We start from the raw sequence: 23,100 nt of genomic DNA on the forward strand, positions 1-23,100 counted from the left end.
CTTCAACAATGGTCCAGCCACATAACAGAGGGAACTCGGGATGAGGGACAGGTATTTGGGAAGGAGAGAATATATTCAGGCTTGCACTTGTTTGGTTTGAAATTCCGATAAAACACGTGCAAGACGTTAAGGAGACGGTTGGAACTCTGGGTTGAGACGTACACAGATTTGACAGGCGTTAGAACTCAGAATAAAAGCTGCGGGAGCCACAGGTGTGGTGAAATCGGGCAGGGAATGTGTAGACTGAGAAGCAGACAAAACCGTGGGGAACTCTGTCTTCCTCTTCTGAACGCCTATAGCATCTGCCTGTAACTTACGGAATGTGTTACGTGCTGCAACATCTAGCTCAGTGCCTACTTGTGCACAAAAAGTACCACGCCTGATATGAGGGTACAAAGAGGAATACAAAAAAGTCCTTTCATCCAAGGGAACTATGATGTAGTCGTGGAGAAAGAATTATACCCACCTATTATACAAAATGAAATCAAGAGCTACAAATATGCTGAGTGTTGAAGAGGCAATTAATTCAATGGAAGAGAGAACACAGGTTTCAGGAAGGGAGGAGAGCATTTGAGTTGGGGTGGAAAGTGGATTTTGGAAGCAGGGAAGGGGAAAGGAGGCAGGTAATCAGAAGCTGGAAACTAACAAAGATCACAACAGAATGAAATGGGCGATGCGACAGAAAGAGGCTGGGAAGATGGCTTGAGGCCAGGGCCCAGGGAATCCTTTCTCAGGCGTCCATTTTAAAGAAGGCACAGAGAAGGAGCCTATGGATATCCAAGCGCTTGTGACGCAGCAGCTTCATTTCTGCCTCGCCACTAAGTTCAGAAATAAATGCTAAAGGAAACCTAAAAATCACCACACTAAGGCTTATGGCTTGTAAATGCTCTTTCTCAATTCCGTATTTCCATTCTGCAAAACTCTGTGTTAGTGGAACTTTAATTACTTGGCTTCGTTATAAAATTTCCATTGCATGTAAGTGTAAATAATTTCACTCTAATGCACTCATTTGAATCTGTGGCTGAAAGCAGCGGGAGAAATCACGTTTTTATGGTACTTCCTTGGCACGCCGAAGGGAAACAAAATGTATGCTGCTAATCAGGTCATGAGTGACTTGGAAAGTGATGGGTTGCATAAAGATAGCAAATAATAAGAGATAAATAGATTTTAAAGATTAAAAATATTTTATTTAAACTTTTCTTCATAAACACTTTTAACATTTTTTTTCAATTTAAAAACAGAATGGATAGCATAAACATGTTTGAATAGATTATATTCACGGCTTGGGAAAAATTACCTGACAAAAATGTAAAGGCTTTCAAAACAGGTATAAAAGGCAAACCTTAAATTATTCTAAGATTTTTAAATCGGCCTTAGGATTATTTGACTACTGGCCCAAAATGTACCTAAAGGTCAAAATATTTTTCTATAGACAAAGTATGCCCAAGAGGTACAGGGCATATACAAGTTAGGTAGAAAATAACCTCTCCGACTATCTCACTGGAACATTCCTTCAGAAAGCAAACACCTAACCCTTACTGATATACTGATTAATAAGGTTTTTAATGTAGCTGTTCCCAAAGATGTAGAAAAAGAAAATCCCAGATTATGAAGGGGGAACAAACCACGCTGAGGGCATTCTCTCAGCGTCGCCCGTGTACCAGTGAAGTCACACGGGTGTATGTACTGCAAGGGTAGGACTGCATGAGCTTACCTATTCTGGTCTGTGTCTATTGAATATTTGACTTTATAAACTCGATAAACTAATTTCTCAGGACTTTCATTTTGAAGATAAATCTCTTTTAGAAGATATTTATTCCCAAACCAACTCTAATCTGATTGAATAAACGTATGATCCCTAAAAATGTTGAGTACAAAAAAAAAAATCAAAAACGTATAGTAGGCAAACAAGAAAAATGGCACTGGCAGTTTTACTGCCATATAGCCCTCAGTTACAGCTAATTTACACTATTATCTATGTTGTGTTTTACTTCAGTCTAAAACTTTAAATTATGTATTCTCAAAAGAGCTAGTCTTTTCTGAGAGATAGCTTATAAACTGAAATATCAATTTATATTATAAACTGAAATGTTATGACCTACAACCACATATACATATATAAAAATAGTCCCACTGAACGTTTGACAGGTTTAGGTTATGCAGCTCAAATAATTTGTTATAAAATATTTTAAAGCTTAGTTTCATGTAATTAAGACAAAACTCTCCATTTTTACCACTTCTCCCCACACAAATGTGTGTGTCCTTTACTATGACTCGAGCAGGCTTCCCAGAATGAGGTGTCCAAAGGTGCTGCTTTAGAAAAGATAAGTGAAGGGCTCAGTCAATATTTCACAAATTAGAGTAACACGCACACACAGAGCAGAGCAATGAGGACACAGAGAATGTTGTCTCAAGAAAAGCTAGTAATTCTATTAATTACGCTTTGCTTTTATAAAAACCAGTAGTACTTCTTCCAATACAAAACCTTCAATGTGAGAATCTTGAATTTTGTGAAATGGCTGTAGTGCAAGGATTTTCTTTAAGCAGATTAAAGTCAAAACTGAAATTCAAGGTCAAAGATAGGGAACAGAACATTTCTAATTAAGATGCAATTACTGAAGATCAGCTATTTTTGTCAAGTCTGGTGTTTAAAATGTAAAGTGAAAATTAACACACAAAGATCACAACAGTTACACTGCAGTTTCCAATCTCTTCCTGAATTTTTAAAAACCACTACCTTGAGCACATACAATGTATCTAAACAAAAAATGGTTCCAAATGAAGCACACAAAAAATAAACGTGAAAAAAATTCTATGGAAAAATTTTCCATAGTTTAGTATAACAAAAATAAATCTCTTTCAGCAATGAAACCATAATTTTAAAAGGGAATGTAGGTTAATCGTGGATTTAAAATAACCTATATTAGCACTACATATAAACGGATGGATTTTCTCATACATTCAGAACCCAAGCAATACCAACTATTCTTAAAGCTCAAAACTGACTACAGCTAACATCAGGTCAGACATGACTCACGTGTGAAGCTGAACCCACAGTTAGTTCAAGTTAAGATTTCACAAATTTTCCAAAACACGAACTGTGATCTTGGTCTCGTGTTTTTAGAATGATAGACCAAGAATAGTCAACAGTTTGCCCAGATCTTACACTAACTAGGACTATGAAGTCATATCTAAGCAATTAACAAGAACCACCACTGGTGTGTAAAAGTGTAAAAGCCTGATAGGGGTACCCTGTCTCGGTCTTTTCCAGCAAAAGACAACAATGAGGAAAATAATGAAGACATTATCATTATTTTCTTTAAAGCAAGAAAGCACACAAAGCACTAAACCAACTAATATATTAGAAAAAGAATTAAATGGCTACTCTAATTCCTAGTTTTCAAAAATAAAATGATTAAAAAATGATTTTTAAAAGGTACAAAAAGACTTTTACCCATATTACCATGGGAAACAAGATCATGACTTCACTCTTCCATTTTGTGTTCAGTGGTGGCAGCAGCAAAAAAAAAAAACAAAAAAACAAAACAAAACAAAAAAAAACGAAAACAAAAAATAAAAAACAAAAAACAAAACCAAAAAAGTGAAACTAGAAAATTTATACAACAGCCATAGAAGAAGGCATTGCAATATTGCACCAATATCCTAAGCTCTGGCAAGTTTTGCCAGTGTAGATCTAGTCTGTATCAGATATAGACTCTACTCAAGAGAAAATGGCATCAATTTGAATGATCCACTCCCTGGTTATTCTTGCTTAATTTTGTCAACTACATGTTTTTCCTTCGAGTTGAAAGACTTGAAAGGTGCACAGCTAATCCTACAACACTTTTATAAATGCTTTTAAACAGTTAACTTTGATGCATTCTGAATTTTGAGGTTACTATCCTTCATGCTAGTAGCTTTCAGTAAATAAAACAAAGGCTGAGGGCTTACATCCCCAGTGCCACTAAATATTTTGTACTAAATAAACAAGTAGATATAACCAGTAAGACTGTAATTCTATTTCTTACCTCTAAGTCAAAAATGAACTCAAATTTTCCACGAGATGCTACTTTCCATTCAACAACAGATGCAGCAGCCTTCTTGAATGTAAAGAACGGGAGTTGCACTTGCTTTTAGGGGGCCTTTATTTAGGAGTCTGGTATTACCTAAATTCTCTTTAAAAGTGCTTGCACGCTGCAGGGCCAGGACTGCATATACCACTCCGATTCTCACTAAAAACAGGGTAACGTTAAACAGACTGCAAAGAAAAACATTTTCAAAAAGAAGACATACATTGATAAGGAACACTAAACGTTTACTTTTGAAAATAAAATACAAAATGTTAGTTTTCAGAAATCCATACATGTTTCAGGAATACAAGGAGCTCAAATATTACTGAATCAGTATGGACTGAAGATAGGCTACTTTGATACCAAATGAGGACTCCAGTTATTTTAACTTTCTAAAAATGTTAGTACATGAAAAGACGTTACATCTAAAATTCAACAAGTATGGCAAACCGTGTGTGCAAGTGCACTAGCTTAAAAATATAGAATCCTAACCACGCATAAAAGGAGATGTGCCTTGTATGTTCCTAAGATGTACGCAAGTATGGGTATGCTTTCGCTAACACAATGCAGAGAAGAGAAGGCAGCTTAGAAATAGTGTTTTGAATATAAAAAAGTTAACTTTGTAGAAAATTTATATTTTTGCATTTTCAGCAAAAAGCCATGCAAAAAGGTCAAGAGTTTTAACGTAAATAATAAAACCAAAAGGTCGAACAGACTGAAATACACTGAAATAAATGTTCCAAAAGATTTCAGATTGAGATAGGAACCGAAATTACATCCAGTGACACTTATCAGGTCTTCTCTTAGAAGAGGCATGACTCCTACGCTGACATCTGAAAGAAATGTTTAAAGCATAAAATCAACTTCCCAGATAAGTGGATCACTCTATTAAACTGCTTCTGGAAGTAGTTTCAAGAGCTAGCGCTTCGAATTAACTTATTGCATGAGTTTGAGGCCACTAAAAAGAAAAAAAAAAGGATGCTAGCACAGAATGAAGAATTTTTTACGATATTAGACCAATGGCTTTGATAGTAAAACTGGTGAGGTTTTTCTTTATGTTTTTTAATTAACTACTCTGTCACAAACAAATTTTTTGTTTGGCTTATTTAAAGGGAGAAAGATGTCATTAGTTGCAACGTCTGACCTCGTCCAGTATATATTCCGGAAAATGCAGGTTGCATACTTGTAAACCATCTAGCTTGCAGGGCATCCGCGGGTACTCGTCTTCCTTCCACTTGTTTTCTTCTGGATCAAAAGTGAGAATGGAATCGCTGTAATGACCATTGTAGCAAAGGCCTCCGAGAACCATTATCTGTTTGTCCAGCACAGTCACACCATGACCACTTCTGCCAATTGGCATGGATGCCAAAATGGTCCACTGATCAGTCTCTGGGTTGTACACTTCTGTGGAAGGGCATCCCTGAGACTCAAAAGAGGCTCTCAAGATCACACAGACGCCACCGAAGACATAAAGCTTGCCGTTGTAAGAAATCATCTTGTGAAAGCATCTTGCGTAATTCATTTTGCTCTTATTCTCCCAACAGTTGGTAACCACTTGAGTTCTCCTGGTCCGCTGTTCTATGGTCCCTTCTTTACTGGGGTCAAACACACACACCTGTTTGGAGGTGGAAGACGAGGTGATTCCACCGGTGATGAACAACTTGTTATTGAGCACTGTCCCTTCATGTCCGTATTTGTTAACTGGATAAGGATCCACAAATTCCCATTTATCATTGGTGATGTCATACCTCTCAGTTGAATAGAAAGTCTCATCTCTGGTTCTGCCTGCCACAGCGTAAATAAACTTTCCAATGACACCAACTGCAAACTCTGAACGTGGCACAGACATGTCTGCCATCCGGAGCCAAGAGTTTTGCCTGGGGTCATACCTGAACACTTTGGAAGAAGCATGGAATTCGCCATCCGGGCCCAGTTCTTCCCCGCCCAACAAGAACACAAAGTTATTGACGATAGCAAGGCAATCCGGGCGCAGAGGAACTTGTGGGCCCTCCAGTTCCCACCAGACTCTTGGTTTCTTTAAGAGAAGAATTTTACTGTTAACCATGCTATGTCCAATCATGCCTCGGAATACTGTAGTTTGGGGTTTGGCAGAACGGATGCGGCTTGACTTCATGTCCAACAAAGGCTGCTGGTGAACGTTCTGAAAGTAATTCAGTGCTTGGTCAACTTCATAGCGCAGCTGTCGGGAGTATCTATAAAATTCGGATGTCTTAACCTAAGAATACAAGTAAAAGAATTTAACCAAAAGAAAGAACATCAATGGCAAACAAGATATCAAAGCCAACTAAGATGATTAGTGTATGATTTGAGGCTTACTTTGCTAAAACTGTTTCTCCTGTTAAGATCACATACTATTTTTTAAGCAAAGTTTTATCACATTTGTTTTCATAATAATCTATGCACATCCCCAAGCCTTTTAATGTAAATATTTATTTTCCAGGCACAAGGCTACATTCCTCTAACAAAATGTACTAATCATTCATCTACTGCATGTCAGGCCCTGGGATACAAGTGGTGGCTATGAGGACAAACAGAGGTTTCACAGTAGAGGAAATCATGGCCATGGTTTTCTTAACCACAAGGAACACTGTAAGAACAGCCATGACTGAAAAACTTGGGCAATCAAGTTAGTGAGTTAGTAAAAATTTAAATATATACAAAATTCTCAAGTTTTTGATATAAAGAATTGGTTTGATATCATCAACTCCTACAATCATAACCCAGTTGACAAGGAAAGGTCAAGTTTTTTTCCTTTTTTTAAAAAAAAAAAACATTTATTTATTTCTGAGAGAGAGAGGGCAAGGGGCAGAGAGACAGACAGACAGAGGATCCAAAGAGGGCTCTGCGCTGACAGCAGAGAGCCCAATGCAGGGCTTGAGCTCACAAACATGAGATCATGACCTGAGCCAAAATGAGATGCTCAACCGACTGAGCCACCTGGTGCCCCAACTTTTTTTTCTTTTTCTTGGAGCTGGAACTACCTCATTGTGATGATTATCAAGATCTTATGAAGCACTTTTAAGTACTGTGCTAAGTTCTACAGGGACATAAAAATGTTCAGATGGGGTCTCTTTCCTCAAAGAACTTAGAATCTGTGTCTGGGGAAATGAAAATAGATAACAGTTGCCAATAAGTAAATAAACAAGGCAGTTGACAGTTGGGAATGAGGGTGTAATATGGGAGTTCTGTGGAACTTAGGACATGGAACATACACCAAACTGGCCCAAAACACTCACGGGTTATCTCGTGGAAGAGGTAGGAAGCTGGAATCCGTGAAGAAAAAGCTTGTATCCTAGTGACAAGAATGAGACAAGAATCTTCAACTTCAAGGGGAAAATCAGCTATTGTAGACAGAAGATGGGCAGAAGAGCACGACTAATGTGAAGTAGAGACAGGGAGCAAAGGCGATGACTCGAACTGATCTGAGGATTTAGACTTGAGGCGCTCGTGAGAGCAGGATCACTAAGGGACTCTGGAGAGGCATTCCACTTCACTGGTGATCAATCTACACTGGTGGGAGGATGCTGAGGCGGAGATGTCTAGGAGTGTACAGGGAACCCAGCGTGGCTGTGTGGGAGGGAGCCAGAACTACACATAAATGTTTAGGAGCTTTCTTTCCTTCTCCTTTTTCCTTCCTCCTCCCTAGTTTTCTCATTCACGCCCCACCTTGGTCCAAAAAGTTTGAAACAGAAAGCACCGCAAATGTGTTTTTAAGTATTTTGTTAACTGCATTTCAATAGGATTGGCTTCCTTTGTGATCCCAAGCAGTTAATTTTATGGATTTAAAATCATTATTCTGAGAAGGGGTCCTTCGGTGGATTTAACCAGGCCAGCAGAGAATTCCTGGTCTTACTACATAAAAGAGAACAAACGGACATCATTACTTCACTGGGGGCCTTATGTGCAACATCTCAAGCTAAATTATTCCTCCTGCGAGAGACTAATAATCATCCCTGTTTTCCTGATGAAAAAACTGAGGCTTAGAATCTTAAGTGACTTGCCCAAATTGTTTACATGACTAAAACCAGGAGAGCTGGGATCTGAACCTTGAACCAGGACAGTCTTGCTCCGAAGATCAATTTCCAATGGGTTACAGCACAGCTTCCTTTAGTCTTTAGAAAACTCTTTAAATGACAAACTCAATTCTTAGAACACTTAACATATTTAATGAATTAGCCTAATGACCCTTTTCAAAGAAAAGATAATATAATGGTTCTTAAAGAATCAATCATATGGATCACAAATGACTGGGCATCCAACCCAATTCTTGCTAGCAAAATATTAAGTGTGGAAGAAATCACAGCAAATAATGAATAATGGTAAACAAGTAATTTCAATAAAGAGAGTAATAATATGATAAAAATATGAGATGAACTCTCATTCTCTACTACTTTCACTTCACATATAGAAGAATAAAGAAAATGAAACGAGCCTCAATCTCTTATGAGAAACAATGGAAACCTGTAAAGCCATTTTCACGGAGTATTTATCAATATGCAATGATGTTCACAATATATTCAGTTTTTAAAAAGCAATAGTAAACTGGTATCCCAATTAAAGAAGATTTTGTGTACGTTTGCTGTGTTAATAGTGATTGTCTCTAAAACTTCACAAACATCTTTGCATTCTTTGTTTTTAATGTATCATATTTATAAACAAGAAGAATCTTGCCATTAAAAAAAATGGGTCTCCTAAAACCATCAAAAATATATTTGCTTAGTAAAAATACGTATCTTTTCATTTTCCATTCATTTCTACTATGAATTGCCTAATAGTGTACCTCGCCCATTTTTCTCATCTTTTTCATATGTGCAAGACTAAAAGGCAATACCCTGGAAATCAACAAGAAACATAAACCTCAAATTAAGTATTTAAGTGCCTACTGTGCACAGCCAGTGGCCTGAGAGCTACACAGGTTTTGAAGTAACAGAATCCGGTCTAGCACTGTAATTAAGCACCACGTCAGGCAGCCCGGTATGACAACTAAGAATCCAATTTAGAAAATATCCGACTCACATTCAACAAGCTGTGGGATCTTGGGCAAGTAACTCAACATCCTTACAGCCGTTTCCTCATCTGTATCATTGAGATAACAATAGCACCTATGCCTCATAACCCTAAGGTAGGAGATAAGCATGATAATCCAAGTGAAAAAGACTTACTACGGTGCCTGTCATGTGGCAGTGTACAACAAATAATAGCAGTTATTAGCTATTATTACTCACCAGTGGACATCTATGGAAGTGTCCGTCAGCTTAAGTCAATGCATCTGATGGTGTGTTTTTGGTCTGTGTAAAAATTCAGTCTTTTAGAAACGAGAGGAGTAATGAGTCAAACTTACTCTGGACCTAATCCTCCCCAGTAAAACCTGACTGGTAAGATGCAAAGAGAAGGAAGCTTTCCCAAAAGCAGCCATGTCACTTGGAGATGGAAAAAGGAAGGGGAACACTGCACATATTGGACAGGCAGATTTCAAGTGTTTTAAAGGAAAATTAGGACCAATTCCAAGATCGGAAACTGTGTAAAGAAGCTCAAGAAGGCTTGGAGGCTCTCAAAAGCATAATGCTGACTGCATAATTGCAAAACACACTGATGAGGGGAAGAAAAGGGGAAAGTATCTAAAAAATCTGATGTGCTGCACAGAGAGCTTTCTGGAATTCAGATGTTAAAAAACCACTTACAACAGATGGCCAAAAAAAAACCAAAAAAAAAAAAAAAAAACAGGCACATAAAACAAGTATTACAAAGGGTGAGACGGAGCTGTAAGAATACTGTGAACAAGGCTAACGCCTCAGGATGAACTGTGACTTAGCAAAGTGCCAGGTATTGAATTAAGTGGCATCTTGGAGGTTAAAGTAAAAAGAAGTAGACGCAAAAGTGAAGCCCCTCCCGGATGGGGTGGTTAATATAATATTAGCTAAGACAAATAGTCTTCTATTTTATTTCCATTCTCGGCTAACAATGTTTTATTCTGTCCAATCTGAAGATCAAACACAATGACGAAGAAACTTAAATCCAAGATGGCTAAGAAAAAAAAAAAAAAGAAAAACTAGATAAGATATTGTCACTAAGTTCAAGTCATTTCATCTCAAGATCACATTCTGGGATCCTGAGAGGCTTCACATATAAGGTTGCTTAACTGCTTTCCGTAATCTGTGCGGAATCATGAAGAATGGAAAACGACTAGAAGCCAGACTTCCAAACTAGACTAGTTAGCCAGAGGCTGATCCTGAATTGTTAAAAAATACCACTTGCAAATAAGAAAGTGCTACACATTGGGAGGCAGCAGACTCACCAAATAATGCCAAAACTTGACATTTCCAGTTTAATGTCCGAGGATGTAACAGAACCGGTAGACAATGAGAGAACCTATGGCTTTGGCAAAGTAATCAGTAAGTCTAATCATAAAGAGAAGTACCAGGGATCCATGAGCCACTTGCAATTGTAGCAATAATTGTGTTAATGCATTCCGGGGGTAAGGCTAGATGGTGGGAAGTCCACAGCTTTTATCAAATGCTCCAACGATCCATGAACTCTAAATGTAAATCTGTAACTGACTATCCTCAGTACAATGTGATAGAGCAGAGTCATATCATGGACCTAATTAAATTAGACAATCCCACCCTCTCCATCAGATGAAACCACAGCTCAGAGCGTTTAGTTCCATCGCTACAATTTAGACAATACAAAGTGGACCACAGTCTGAAGACAGCGAAGGGATCTAAACCATAGGAAGAATGGTAAAAGTGATCAGCAATGTTTAAGTTCAAGAGAAGACTCAGGAGAAAGGTGGCAACCATTTTCAGGACCAGTAAGTGGAAGTTTGGAGGAAGATTTTAGGCCAACAAAGAGAAAAGCTTTGTAATTAGACCTACCAAGATAATGGATGTCCATCACATTAGTAAAAGAGCACAGAAACCAGGAACAACTCAAATATCAATGACATCAGTTGGATAAACTGTGGTATGCAGACTTTACCATATGCAGTCATGAAGAGAATGAAGTTAATCCACATGCACTAACACAGATGTTCAAAGTGTCAAATGATAACTGAAGAATATATACAATATTCTCAAAAAATAAAAGTGGCCTGCTTTGAACAGCTGGTAGTGTATTCAGAGGAAAACATGTATACACATACAACATATGGTTACCAGTGAGCTTTTGGGGGACTTGCCCCTTTTCAGGATCTATACAGGTCTGTATTTGGCTTTTTCACAAGGACTACAGTAAAAAGGGTATGGGTACATATTTGTCCCAAGTCAGGACTGTTTACCTCCGGAGTCAGTGAGCAATCCTGTCACTTCAGGTAGTCCATGTGTGACTGCCTGTCAGGAGTGCTGGAGAGGGTTCTGGTGTCACATGAGGACTAGGCACAATGGCCTGTGACAGCCCTCCACCTTCCAACCCGAGTCTCTTGCAAATCCCATCAACCTGAACCAGCTTAAGTGCTTCTTAAAGTCATTTTCCTGTTTCCTACCCAGTGTTTCGGTCCCTTTGTCCCCTTCTCCATTCATTCTATTGTGTTCCTTTGAAACCAGGGTTCCAAAGAGTTTAAACAGTTACTTCAACTCTATGTTAAAAGTCCTTATCATAGCCACATACCTTTATCCAGCTTGTTCTAACCGTAAGCCCCCAACAATGGAAGTTGTGCCTCTGAGATAGTTGGTTATACCATAAAATGTCTTCTAACCTAAGAAATTTAGCTCCTACTCTCTGCCACAGCTAGAAGTTCTAGATCTACCTTGCTCTTTTCCCAGAACTACAATTTTCCTCTACAACTACACAATATCAATAAGTATAATTAGTTTCTTCTTTCATTATAGAAATGGGGAATTAATGCCTCTCTGATAATCCTGGACAAAGTAATTACAGATATACTCTGCTTTAAAACAAAAAGCGTAGGGCTAAAACCTTCTATGTGAATGGAATCATTTAAATACATTAATGAAGAAAGCTATCAAAAAAGAAACATGTGGCTCATCTTTTCATAGAGAAAGCATTTCTCCCACCATTCGCTCACATAACAGTTTATCTCTAGATCAGTTACTTCCAAAAGAAAGATATGGGAAAAAAATGACATTTCTTTCATGTTCTGAAGAACTACTTTCCTTACCCTTTCACAGGATTAAAAAAGCGGTCTTGTTTTAACACTTAGAAAGAATATATTCATTATCGCTTTTCTTGATACTTAAAAATTTTATTATGAAAAGCATTTTGTCTTATGCTGCATAAAAAATAAAAGTATGATACCTCCTAAAAACAGTGATCTGAAAATTTAAATTGGCCATTTCCTCTGATCTTTAGTTTCATGTAACTGTGTACACACATGCATGTACAGGAGAAAATGTGAGGTACTATTAATTCTGAATGAGGCTCCTGGAAATGTGTGTTAAGTGGAACACACAGGAACTAGCCATTAGCACTGGGCAAATATTCCAGGTTTCTCCCGTTGCTGTCAAAACGTTACATAATCCATTCATTCAATTTTTTAATTTTAAAGGTAATTCGTATAGATCATTCTTAATTTTTTTTTTTTATTTTTTTTCCAACGTTTATTTATTTTTGGGACAGAGAGAGACAGAGCATGAACGGGGGAGGGGCAGAGGGAGAGGGAGACATAGAATCGGAAACAGGCTCCAGGCTCTGAGCCATCAGCCCAGAGCCCGACGCGGGGCTCGAACTCACGGACCGCGAGATCGTGACCTGGCTGAAGTCGGACGCTTAACCGACTGCGCCACCCAGGCGCCCCAAGATCATTCTTAATTTTAAGAATTAAAGTGAAACTGGGGCACCTGGGTGGCTCAGTTGGTTAAACCTCCGACTTCAGCTCAGGTCACGATCTCATGGTTTGGGAGTTCGAGCCCCAGGTTGGGCTCTGTCCTGACAGCTCAGAGCCTGGAGCCTGCTTCAGATTCTGTGTCTCCCTCTCTCTACCCCTCCCCAGCTTGCACTCTGTCTCTCTCAAAAATAAATAAACACTAAAAAAAATTTTTTTAAGGAATTAAAGTGAAACTGGCAATATAACTAAAACAAGCATTTCTACAGATTACTACATAACTTCACGTGATTAAAAATCTGCAATTTAAAAAAATCTACTAAAACTGGCTAGTCTGGGGTGCCTGACTGGCTCAGCTGGTAGAGCATGTGACTCTTGATCTTGGGGTTTTAAGTCTGAGCACTACACTGGGTGTAGAGGTCACTTTAAAAAAAACTGGCTACAATCTAAAATTATTTTAGGCCTTTAGCCAATTTAAGATATTAACAGCTATTTAACCTTTCAAAATGTTTTTAAATGCCCAATATACTTCTACTAAACCAAAACCAAACAAAAAAAACCACACACACACAAAAACCCCCACAAAAAACAAAAAAAACCCCGTCTTTTATTAGCTTATCCATCAGTGGGGGTTGGAGGTGCCACTGGGGACTGAAATAATCCCTGAACTAAAGATCCTAGGTCTTGGGCTTGATGCCGTCCCTAAGTCACTGTGTGACCATGGACAAGCCTCTAGTTTAGACATTTTCTCCTTACGATAGGAGTCAGTTGCATGAAGACACCTCTGGCCCTTCCTACATCCAAAAATGATACCCTAATTTTCAGAATGATGAGTATAAGGGATCATGTGGAAGGAAGACAGAGTTCTAGCTATCAGTTTTATCATCCCTTCTCTATGATCCAATCTGCTCAAAAGAAATATCCAGAAATAAAGCAGTTACTAAAACGAATTATACCTTTGGGAACCACAGCTACATCTAGTATTATTTTTGATATTCAGCAAAATGTGGAGCAGTCTTTATGTGCCATATTACAAAAGCATCCACCTTGGTATGAGAAGTCTATTTATAAATTCATGCTCAGAACTGAAGCTCATACTTATTTATGTTAAAATTACAAAAAGCTAGGTGCAAGATACCTTTAATTAATCCCTTTGTCCTGAAAAACTGAGTTAATGACCAAGGATAAAGCTATAAGAAACAAAAATCAGTTCCTGCTAAGTACAAATCCTCTCAGTAATACTGTAATTGCAGTCAAACACCAAACAGTAAAGACAAATTTTAGTAAGGATTTACCTATCCTCTCTTCTTCAAGCAGGCAACAATCTAAATTATCGAATAGAACTTCAAAAGCCAAGTGACCAGCATAAATGGGGGTGAGGGAGAAGACCCTCCTCAAGACAATAATCTAATAAGAGATTCAGCACAATTTGGTTAGTCCTCTATCCCTTCAACTTTCCTAGGATGAAAAATATGTAACTCAAAAAATAAATATGCTCAGAAAGTCTAATTTGCTTCCAATTCCAGTGCAGTAGTCATTGAACATCACTAGAAATTAAATAAGCGTGCACAAGCCTAAAAGGTAAAAATTTATGTAATTTCTAGAAAGCCTTAGGAACATCTTATTATCTGGTTATACTAATATTTAGATAGTACAACTGTATTCTACAATTCACAACTTAGGAGGACTTTTTCCTACTTATGAAATATTCTCAACTGTGTAAATGTTTTAATTTTATTGAAAAATATGCTAAAAGAGAAGGAAAGCCAAATAAAAGGTTTAATCCTACAATTAATTTCTGAATGAGCAAGGCTTGCCTATGACTCATGTAACATTTTGAGTAAATATTAGAGAATTAAAACTTTAAAGCCCACAATCTTAGTATTTGCTCTTGTTCCTTTCCTGCTTCTAACCTTGTCTCCATTTTGACTTCTCTGATCTTTTTTGATTTCAGCTTCTCATTTGGTTTCTCTCCCTCCTTGTTCCCTCGTTCATTAAAACATTTTTCTCCTTTTATAAGAAAACAGCTGTCTCCACTCCATCTCCTCCTTCCCTTTCACTCCACAGTTAATTTCCAATTCTAGACTTTTGTTTTCATCTCCCATTTATTTTACTTAAAAGGAAAATCAGCAAGTAAGACTAAATTTGTGAACTACCATTTTCAGTAGGTTCTGGCCTGCTTAATACACCCTCTACGGACAGTCTCTCTCCCAGGGGATCTAACAGCAGTCAACACCCTGGATTACTGTACCCTCCACGAACCTGTAAACCTGGGATGAATCCAAGTCAAAGATAGAAAACAAGAGCACTCTACTTCTATATATAAAAGGCAGAAGAGTTGAGAGAAGAAAAACACCTTGGGTGATTTTGAAAGAACTGTGCATGTGTTAATTACAATCATCCAAGTCCACAGGGCTGGGGGAGGAGGGGCTGGTAAAAGAGATGGATGTAAAAAAGACATTAAGTGAACGGTGAAAGTCCGCTTAACCTATTGACCTAATTTCCAACAGAAAACCTGGTCATCTCCGTGCTTTCACTCCAAGGGGCAAGTGAGTTGATTGTTAAGCAATTTCAAGTTTATAGCTGTATAAGGACTATTTAATGTATCAAGGGGGTTTTAAACTTTTTCAAAAACAACTCAAACCCATTAAGAACTGTAACCAAATTTCACATTTGAAATCTAGGTTACTGTCTTTGTAAAAAATATTTGTACTGTCAAATACAGCACTGCTTGTGTTTCTCATGTACTTCCGTGAGGGTCAGAAGGAAACTTCTGTTCTTTCCTCTAGATTTGTCTGGCTATAGCTGAAGTCATTAGAAATAATTAAACTTTTTTTGAGTTTTCCGCTAAACTGTAATTAACACTACAGTTAATGGTCTTGTTGCTAGACAGAAATTTTGGATTGCTCAAGTGCTAGATCAGTCAAAACGTGTCACAGCTCCTAAGTAAAGGAATTCTAAAGGGTATACAGCACCTGCACTTTAAACAGATGCGTCCTTATCCATACAACGTCATTACAAGTGGTCTGTACCTCAATTAACCAAAATATCACACCATCCAAGCAGGACATTTAGAGCAATTGATTTCCTCATGTGTCATATAGTCCACTGTTAATGCTATCTAAATCAACTATGCTAATAGCGCAAATATTTGGAACACTTTGTGAAGACCAATTCTGAGAGCTACTAGTATTCTTAAGCGTCCAAGGTATACTTGGACGCTTAATTTGTGATCCTTGAATTCTATCCGTTTCAAGGTGAGTACAAGATCACTTATCCCCATTTTAAGATGTAGCTTTTAAAGCCACAAATTCTGTACTTTAAGTAAAAGATATTTTTTAAAAAAAGTATTGGAAAGCTCTTCTGAAGCATTTTTTATTCTGATCCTAGGATTACTTTTCACTAGTAATGAAGTTGTCTTTTTTCAGCAGACTATCAAAATTACTTCAAAGTTTTATTCTTATAACAAGCTTTCATAAAATGCAGATATGATTTGTTAAATTGAAATATATTCTCAGTAAAAGAGCTTTTTTCTCATTAAAACATAAACTTTGCTCTTTAAAAGTTACATACATCCAAATTTGGGGGGAAGATGATGAATTACATTTAATAGATCAGGAAAAAAGCACAGTAGGGAGTCTGAATATCATGAGCTAGTTTATAAAAACATTTGGAATAAAGCAGAATACATGTATATAATCTGCTTCCGTAGTAAACAGCCAATGAAAAATCAACTGTAAAAGCCTAATTATAAGCCAAACAAATTTGCTTTGTAAATCTTTATAGGATTTAAAATATTTTCTTTCCTTGTGAAAAATTGGAAGATTTTATGATTGATACAATTTCTAAGGGGATCATTGGTAAGCTCTTACCATATACATATTTATCATACTGACCCTGGGTTCAAAATGTTAAAATATCACTGTACTAAAGAATCAACATATGGGTATTTTAATGAATAATTTAACAATTTTGCTGAAAAGATCTTTCCCATACAAAAAAGTCAAGTATAATATGCACTTTGCTAAATATAGATTTGCCTCATACAATGTTTTCAGTAAGGCAGTAATTGTTTTTTAAAAACCAAAGGACCAAAGAAAGCAAAGTGTAAACTATTTAAATCTTCACATCACTGAAATTCCAAATGACAAATGCTAAGTCTTATCTCTGTTAAAGATGCAAAGGCCCTTGGAGCTAGTAAAAAAACATGCCGCAGACATTTGTAGGAGTAAAAACTGAAACTGAAGTCTAGTTTTAAAATTGAGAATCCACTACAGATAAAAGGGATCATAAGAACTCTTCAACAACTATGTTAAAAGGACAAGATTCTGATATTTATTTTCAGCTTTCTTATACACTGCCATCCCCAGAATTGTGCTTTCACATCTGAAGGTTTTCCCACACCCTGTACTTTTTTCAGTGCCATTACACTTCTCAGGCTGTATTTTGTTGATGCAAACACGTTGGAATTTTCATGACTCTAGACAGCAACTTCTAAATGACCCAAGCTGGGCCACAGAGACAAGTGCATGCTTCTGCACCTCAGGGGCCTCTCCCTCCCTGCTCCAGCAGCTGTAATAGGGAGCCCTTGGAGTGGGAAGCAAGCAGACCTGGGTTTCACTCAGTCATTCATCATGGGATAAGATTCCTAACCTTTCTGAGCCTGTTTTCTTATCTATAAAATGGAGATAACCTATAGATTCTACCCACGCGGAGAGCGCTTAGCGCACGCGCGACCTGACACACATAAGGTGTTCAAATAAGGAGAATCACTGCTTCTAAGGAATTCCAGGAGGAAATTTGGAAGTCTTGATCTCTTTGGTGATGCTCCCACAGAGTACTCAGTACAAAAGTTTTCAGCTGGGGAGAAAATCCAGTAGAGGACTAAGGGGAAAGATATTGTAGAAGAATAAACCTAAAGATTTCAGCATAGCTACAGAGCATGATTCAGGTCCCTGGAATGAAGGAGGGATATTCCTTGGGGAGAGGCAGAACATCCCCTTTCCACACTAGGAAGCCTCTGCTCAGATCTGTTTGTTACTTCCAAAGGAAGACTTAAAATCTCCACAGGTTCCTTTCACCAAGCTTTGCTCACTAGCTTTTAATTTTCATGAGGCCAGGGTAAGGATCCTGACAAAGAGATGCTATACTCAAGTTGTCTTCATCAGCCACTCTACAGAATAGTTCGGTAGGTAAGTTCATTTAATACTAAACTGTACAGAACATTTCTAATGGCTGAGAAACCAGGAGAAGGGTTTAATATGTGAGAAAAGCTGCTTATTGTATGCAGATTCAGAGTTTCTAATGAACAACTCACTCCTTGAACTTCTAGAGCAGCGCTGTGCAACAGAAAGAGCCACAAATGTGAGCCAATGATTAATTTTACATTTTCTGTACATTTAAAAAAGTAAAAAACATTGGGGCACCTGGGTGGCTCAGTCAGTTAAGCATCTGACTTCGGTTCAGGTCAGGATCTCACACCTTGTGGGTTCCAGCCCCGCATCAGGCTGTGTACTGACAGCTCAGAGCCTGGAACCTGCTTCAGATTCTGTGTCTCCGTCTCTCTCTGCCCCTTCCCTGCTCTCTCTCTCAAAAATAAACAAACAAAAAAAAAGTAAAAAACATTTAATAATGTATTTTATTTAGCCCAATATACCCAAAATATCATTTCAAATTGTAATCAATATAAAAATTAGTAACGGGTCATTTACATCCTATGTCATCTTAATTTTTGAAATCTCCATTCAGATTTGCCACATTTCAAGTATTCAATAGCCGCAAGCAGTGGCCATATCGAACAGCGCAGTTCTAGAGTCACAGATATACACTAAAATTTTTATTAGTAAGAGTAATCTTTTGACGCTTCAGCTAGTTTTAATCCCAGTAAATTGAATGGAAAGGTTTTAAATTTTTTTTAAAAGGGAGATTTTATAGCAGCACTATTGACAAAAGCCAAAGTATGGAGAGTCCAAATGTCCATCGACGAATGAATGGATAAAGATGTGGTATACATATACAATGGAATATAACTCAGTGATCAAAAAGAATGAAATCTTGCCATTTGCAACGATATGGATGGAACTAGAGTGTATTATGCTAAGCGAATTAAGTCAGAGACAGATGATTTCACTCATGTGGAATTTAAGGTACAAAACAGATGAACGTAAGGGAAGCAAAAATAAGATCAAAACAGAGAGGGAGAAAAACCATAAGAGACTCTTAAACACAAAGAACAATTTTGCTGGCAGGGTGTTGGGTAGGGGGAATGGGCTAAATGGGTGATGGGCATTAAGGAGGACACATGTTGGAATCAGCACTGGGTGTTATGTGTAAGTGATCAATCACTAAATTCTATTCCTGAAATCGTTATTACACTATGTTAACTAACTTAGATTTAAATTTTTTTAAAAGGAGGGAAATTTCATCAATCTAAAAGAAATCTAATGGAATAGTGTGAATAAAATTTGTGACTATTTTAGTCAGAGGACTGGGCTACCTGACCTCCTAATATATAAAGAAAAAAAAAAAGAAAGGTAAATTCTAAGTTTGATCAGAGTTACTAAGTAATTTTTCCAAGACTTCTTCAGCATTACAACAAGATTTTCCTGCAACCGTTACTGAAAAAACACAACACTAAAAAGGAGATGTGTTAACAGGGACACATAAAGAAAAGAGGAAATATAAGTTAACACTAACACAAAGAAATAAGATGATAAATCCACAATGTGGGATACACTAAGGCAATCAGTGATCTGATCTTTCTTTTTAAAAAGTAGGGGACTGGGGCGCCTGGGTGGCTCAGTGAAGCATCCAACTTCGGCTCAGGTCATGATCTCACAGTTTGTGAGTTCAAGCCCCGCATCAGGCTCTGTGCTGACAGCTCAGAGTCTGGAGCCTGCTTCGGATTCTGTGTCTCCTCTCTCTGCCCCTCCCCCACTTGTGCTCTGTCTCTCTCTCTCTCTCTCAAAAATAAATAAATGTAAAAAAAAAAGTGGGAGACTGTTTTAGGTTAAGATTAGACATACATGAAAACCAAAAGCAATGCATAAATAATGACTGGATTCTAGGGCATTTTGAGAAAAGGGAAGATTTGAATATGGACTAGCTATTAGATGATATTAAGGTCTTATTGTTAATTTACCTAGATGGAATGGTAATGAACTTGGGTAGGATAAAGTTCTTATTCGTACAAGAGGCATGTAAGTTTTTGGGGATAAGGCATTATGATGTTTGCAACTTATTTTTGAAGGTTCAGCAAAGAAAAAATCTAGACAAATATGGTAAAATGTTAACAGTTCTTGAATCTAGATGACAGCTAGACATCCATTATACTATTCTTCCAACTTTTTCTGTGTTTGAACATCCTCATCATAAGGAGAAATTCTAGATGAAAACAGAGACATGACAATCAAATATGCTGTATGAACCTTGATTAAATCCTTAAAAAGTAGCTAAAAAAGACAATTGGGGGAGAAGTGAGAAAACCAGAAAATGAAGTGAATATTACATGACATTAAGGAATGATTGTTAACTTCAATAATGGTATTATGATTATGTAGGAGAATTTCCTTACTCTTGGGAGATCAGCTGCTTGCTCCAGTAGTTAGAGATGAAGTGTCATAGTATCTACAACTTTCTTTGAAATGGTTTCACATACCTAAAGCCAATGTGGCAAGATGATAAAAATATTGACCTACAGGATGTTTATGGGTGATCATTTCACTATTCTTTCGGCCCTTTTTATTTTTTAGAGAAAGAGAGAGAGGGAGCTAGTGGAGGAGAGAGGCAGAGGGAGAGACACAGAGAGACAGGCAGAGACAGAGGGAGACAAAGGGAGGGGTGGGGGGATTTTAAGCAGGCTCCACACTCAGTTCAGGGCTGGATCCCATAACCCTGGGATCATGACTTGAGCCAAAATCAAGAATCAGATGCTCAAATGACGAAGTCACCCAGGTGCCCCTCAGACTTTTTTTTTATGTTTAGAAAGTCTCATAATAAGTGTTTAAAAATTTAAAGCTAAAAATAAGAAGTGCGTATCAATATTCCACTTTTCTAAATTTCGGCAAATAGGATAAAACCACAAATCAAAACTGCCTACGCTTTTCCCCATGTAGATTCTCATACTAAAAAAGGACCAGCGCAGATGTAACACGTCTTTATTTCTGTGCCCTTTCTGGCACCATGCATATATAATGGATATTAAAATGGCTTTGTGTGAGACCTGCAGCATACTATGGAAAAATAGATGGGCCCTATTTTCAAGGGAGCTCAAAATAGTATGGTATAAAATAGTTCAAATTCTTATTTCCCAACCCAATTTTCCATTTTAGTTTGGTTTATGAAGTTTTATTTCTAGAGATAAGCTCTCAAAAATTTGCCTAACTTAAAAAAAAAATTGCCTAACTTAGTGGTTCTCAAAATCTAGCTAGCCATACAGGCCTACTGAAACAAATATAACACTGTATGTTAACTCTACTGGAATTAAAATAAAATAGAAAGCCACAGATTCCTTTGATAAACATTAACTCTCACATCGCAAAGGTAAGAATCACGGACACCTACCTTCTAATTATCTCACCAGTATTATTAAAATAAAAGTGAAAGGCTTATACTATATAACAAAGAACTGAAAGATTTCTTTGTGGCCAGGGCTTTATGAAGTTTTCCTAAGAAATTAACTCAAGTAGGAAGCCCTAACATTTTTATTCTGATGAGATGCTCCATACCTGGCCAATGGTTAATAACCACCTCTTATACTACATAAGCAAACAAAATCCATCAGAAGGTACAAGTAATGTTTCATATAATTTACAAAACTACCTGACGGTATTAACTTTCATTTCAGCCAATCACTATTGACCATCTTGAGCTGGTTATTAGAATATAAAAAGGCTCTGCTCTAGCACTTAAAAATCACTTACTGCTAAAAATTATCCATCATATTGCACCACAAGAGGAAGATTTTATTTTCTTGTTCACCAGTACTTCCATCTGGACTGAAGTTGGGAGGGTTTTTGTTTCTTTTAGTAGTGGGAAAGCATTTGCATTTAATGTATAAAGACAAAACAGGATTCCCCAGGGAAAGAGAGCAATAAAAACAATAGTAAGGAAAAAAAAAATCGAATCAGACACAAATGATTTATATAGTTGATGTTGGGACTGGTTATTACCCAACAAAAAGTGATTAAGAAATGTATTCTTAGCTTCAATTATTTCTGTTAGATCAGTACATTTTGAGAATAAAGATAAAATCCCATAAAATTGAATTCTCTATTAAAAGTGTAAGTTAATGACATTTCACAACATTTCGGGGTGGGGGGGGGCGGGGAAACATGCCAGGCTGCTGAGTGTTATTTGAAGGCGCAAATTTGTTTATTTTTCAAATGGTGCAAACAACACTCCTTTGCAAATATTATGTTTTTATTGTCAGGCCTGGTAACTAAATCTGAGTAACTATTTAACATGAAGGGTGTCGACCAAAGCTTTAAGTGCGCTTTCTAGAAAGAAGATGCAAGAGGGTAAACAGACCCCCAGAGGTAACCATGTGATTAGAAACCAATTAAGTTCAGCAATTACTGAAACCGCTTTCTCTCCTTTCCGCAAAAAAGGATCACAAGTGAGACTCTGACATAAAAATGAAATATGCTTACATGCAAAAAGGGCAAGGCTGTTTTGAAGAAAGACTATTTTTAAGAGAGAACTGTTACATGGTAAAATGTGCACAGGGATGTTTGATCAATGTAGATAGATGACTGATGGCCTATTTAGTTAGAAATGCCAAAACAATGGTTTTAGACATAAACATGTTTTCATGGTTAAATTTAGTTAGTATTCACAGTGAAATGGGAAAAACAGAACTACTGAAGAGCAGGGAAGAAAATCAACTAGGTATGGGTAGGGAAGAATCACCACTAGGGCCTACTGGTTTTCAAGAGCTATTTTGTGTTTACTCACTACGTTTTAGAGGAATACCAAAGTGCATTAATGCGTGTCATTCAGAACTACAAAACTCCTCTCAACTCTAATTTCAGCATGTATCACTTAAATTAATTTTTAAAAACAGAGCTAGCCTGATGCAGTTCAGATGTAATTACTTTGTGAAAAGAAAGAAGAGCTAAAGCAAACCTGAAATATTTTGCATTACGTAATTATGCTTCAACTTAAAACAAACTACTCTAGGGGTGCCTGGGTGGCGCAGTCGGTTAAGCGTCCGACTTCAGCCAGGTCACG

At 37.4% G+C, this 23,100-nt stretch overlaps 1 protein-coding gene across 1 annotated transcript; it reads right to left on the reverse strand.

The window, feature by feature from the left end:
- Nucleotides 1-1,161: 1,161 nt before the first annotated feature.
- On the reverse strand, nt 1,162-6,875 carry KLHL15 (kelch like family member 15). The gene has a single exon (XM_040468722.1). It carries the CDS (start codon nt 6,202-6,204, stop codon nt 5,197-5,199), a length of 1,008 nt encoding a protein of 335 aa, XP_040324656.1. The 5' UTR covers nt 6,205-6,875; the 3' UTR covers nt 1,162-5,196.
- Between the last annotated feature and the right edge of the window lie 16,225 nt (nt 6,876-23,100).

The sequence above is a fragment of the Herpailurus yagouaroundi genome, unplaced genomic scaffold, assembly GCF_014898765.1.
Source record: "Herpailurus yagouaroundi ecotype Mexico unplaced genomic scaffold, PumYag 67793, whole genome shotgun sequence".
NCBI classification, from domain to species: Eukaryota; Metazoa; Chordata; class Mammalia; order Carnivora; family Felidae; genus Herpailurus; species Herpailurus yagouaroundi.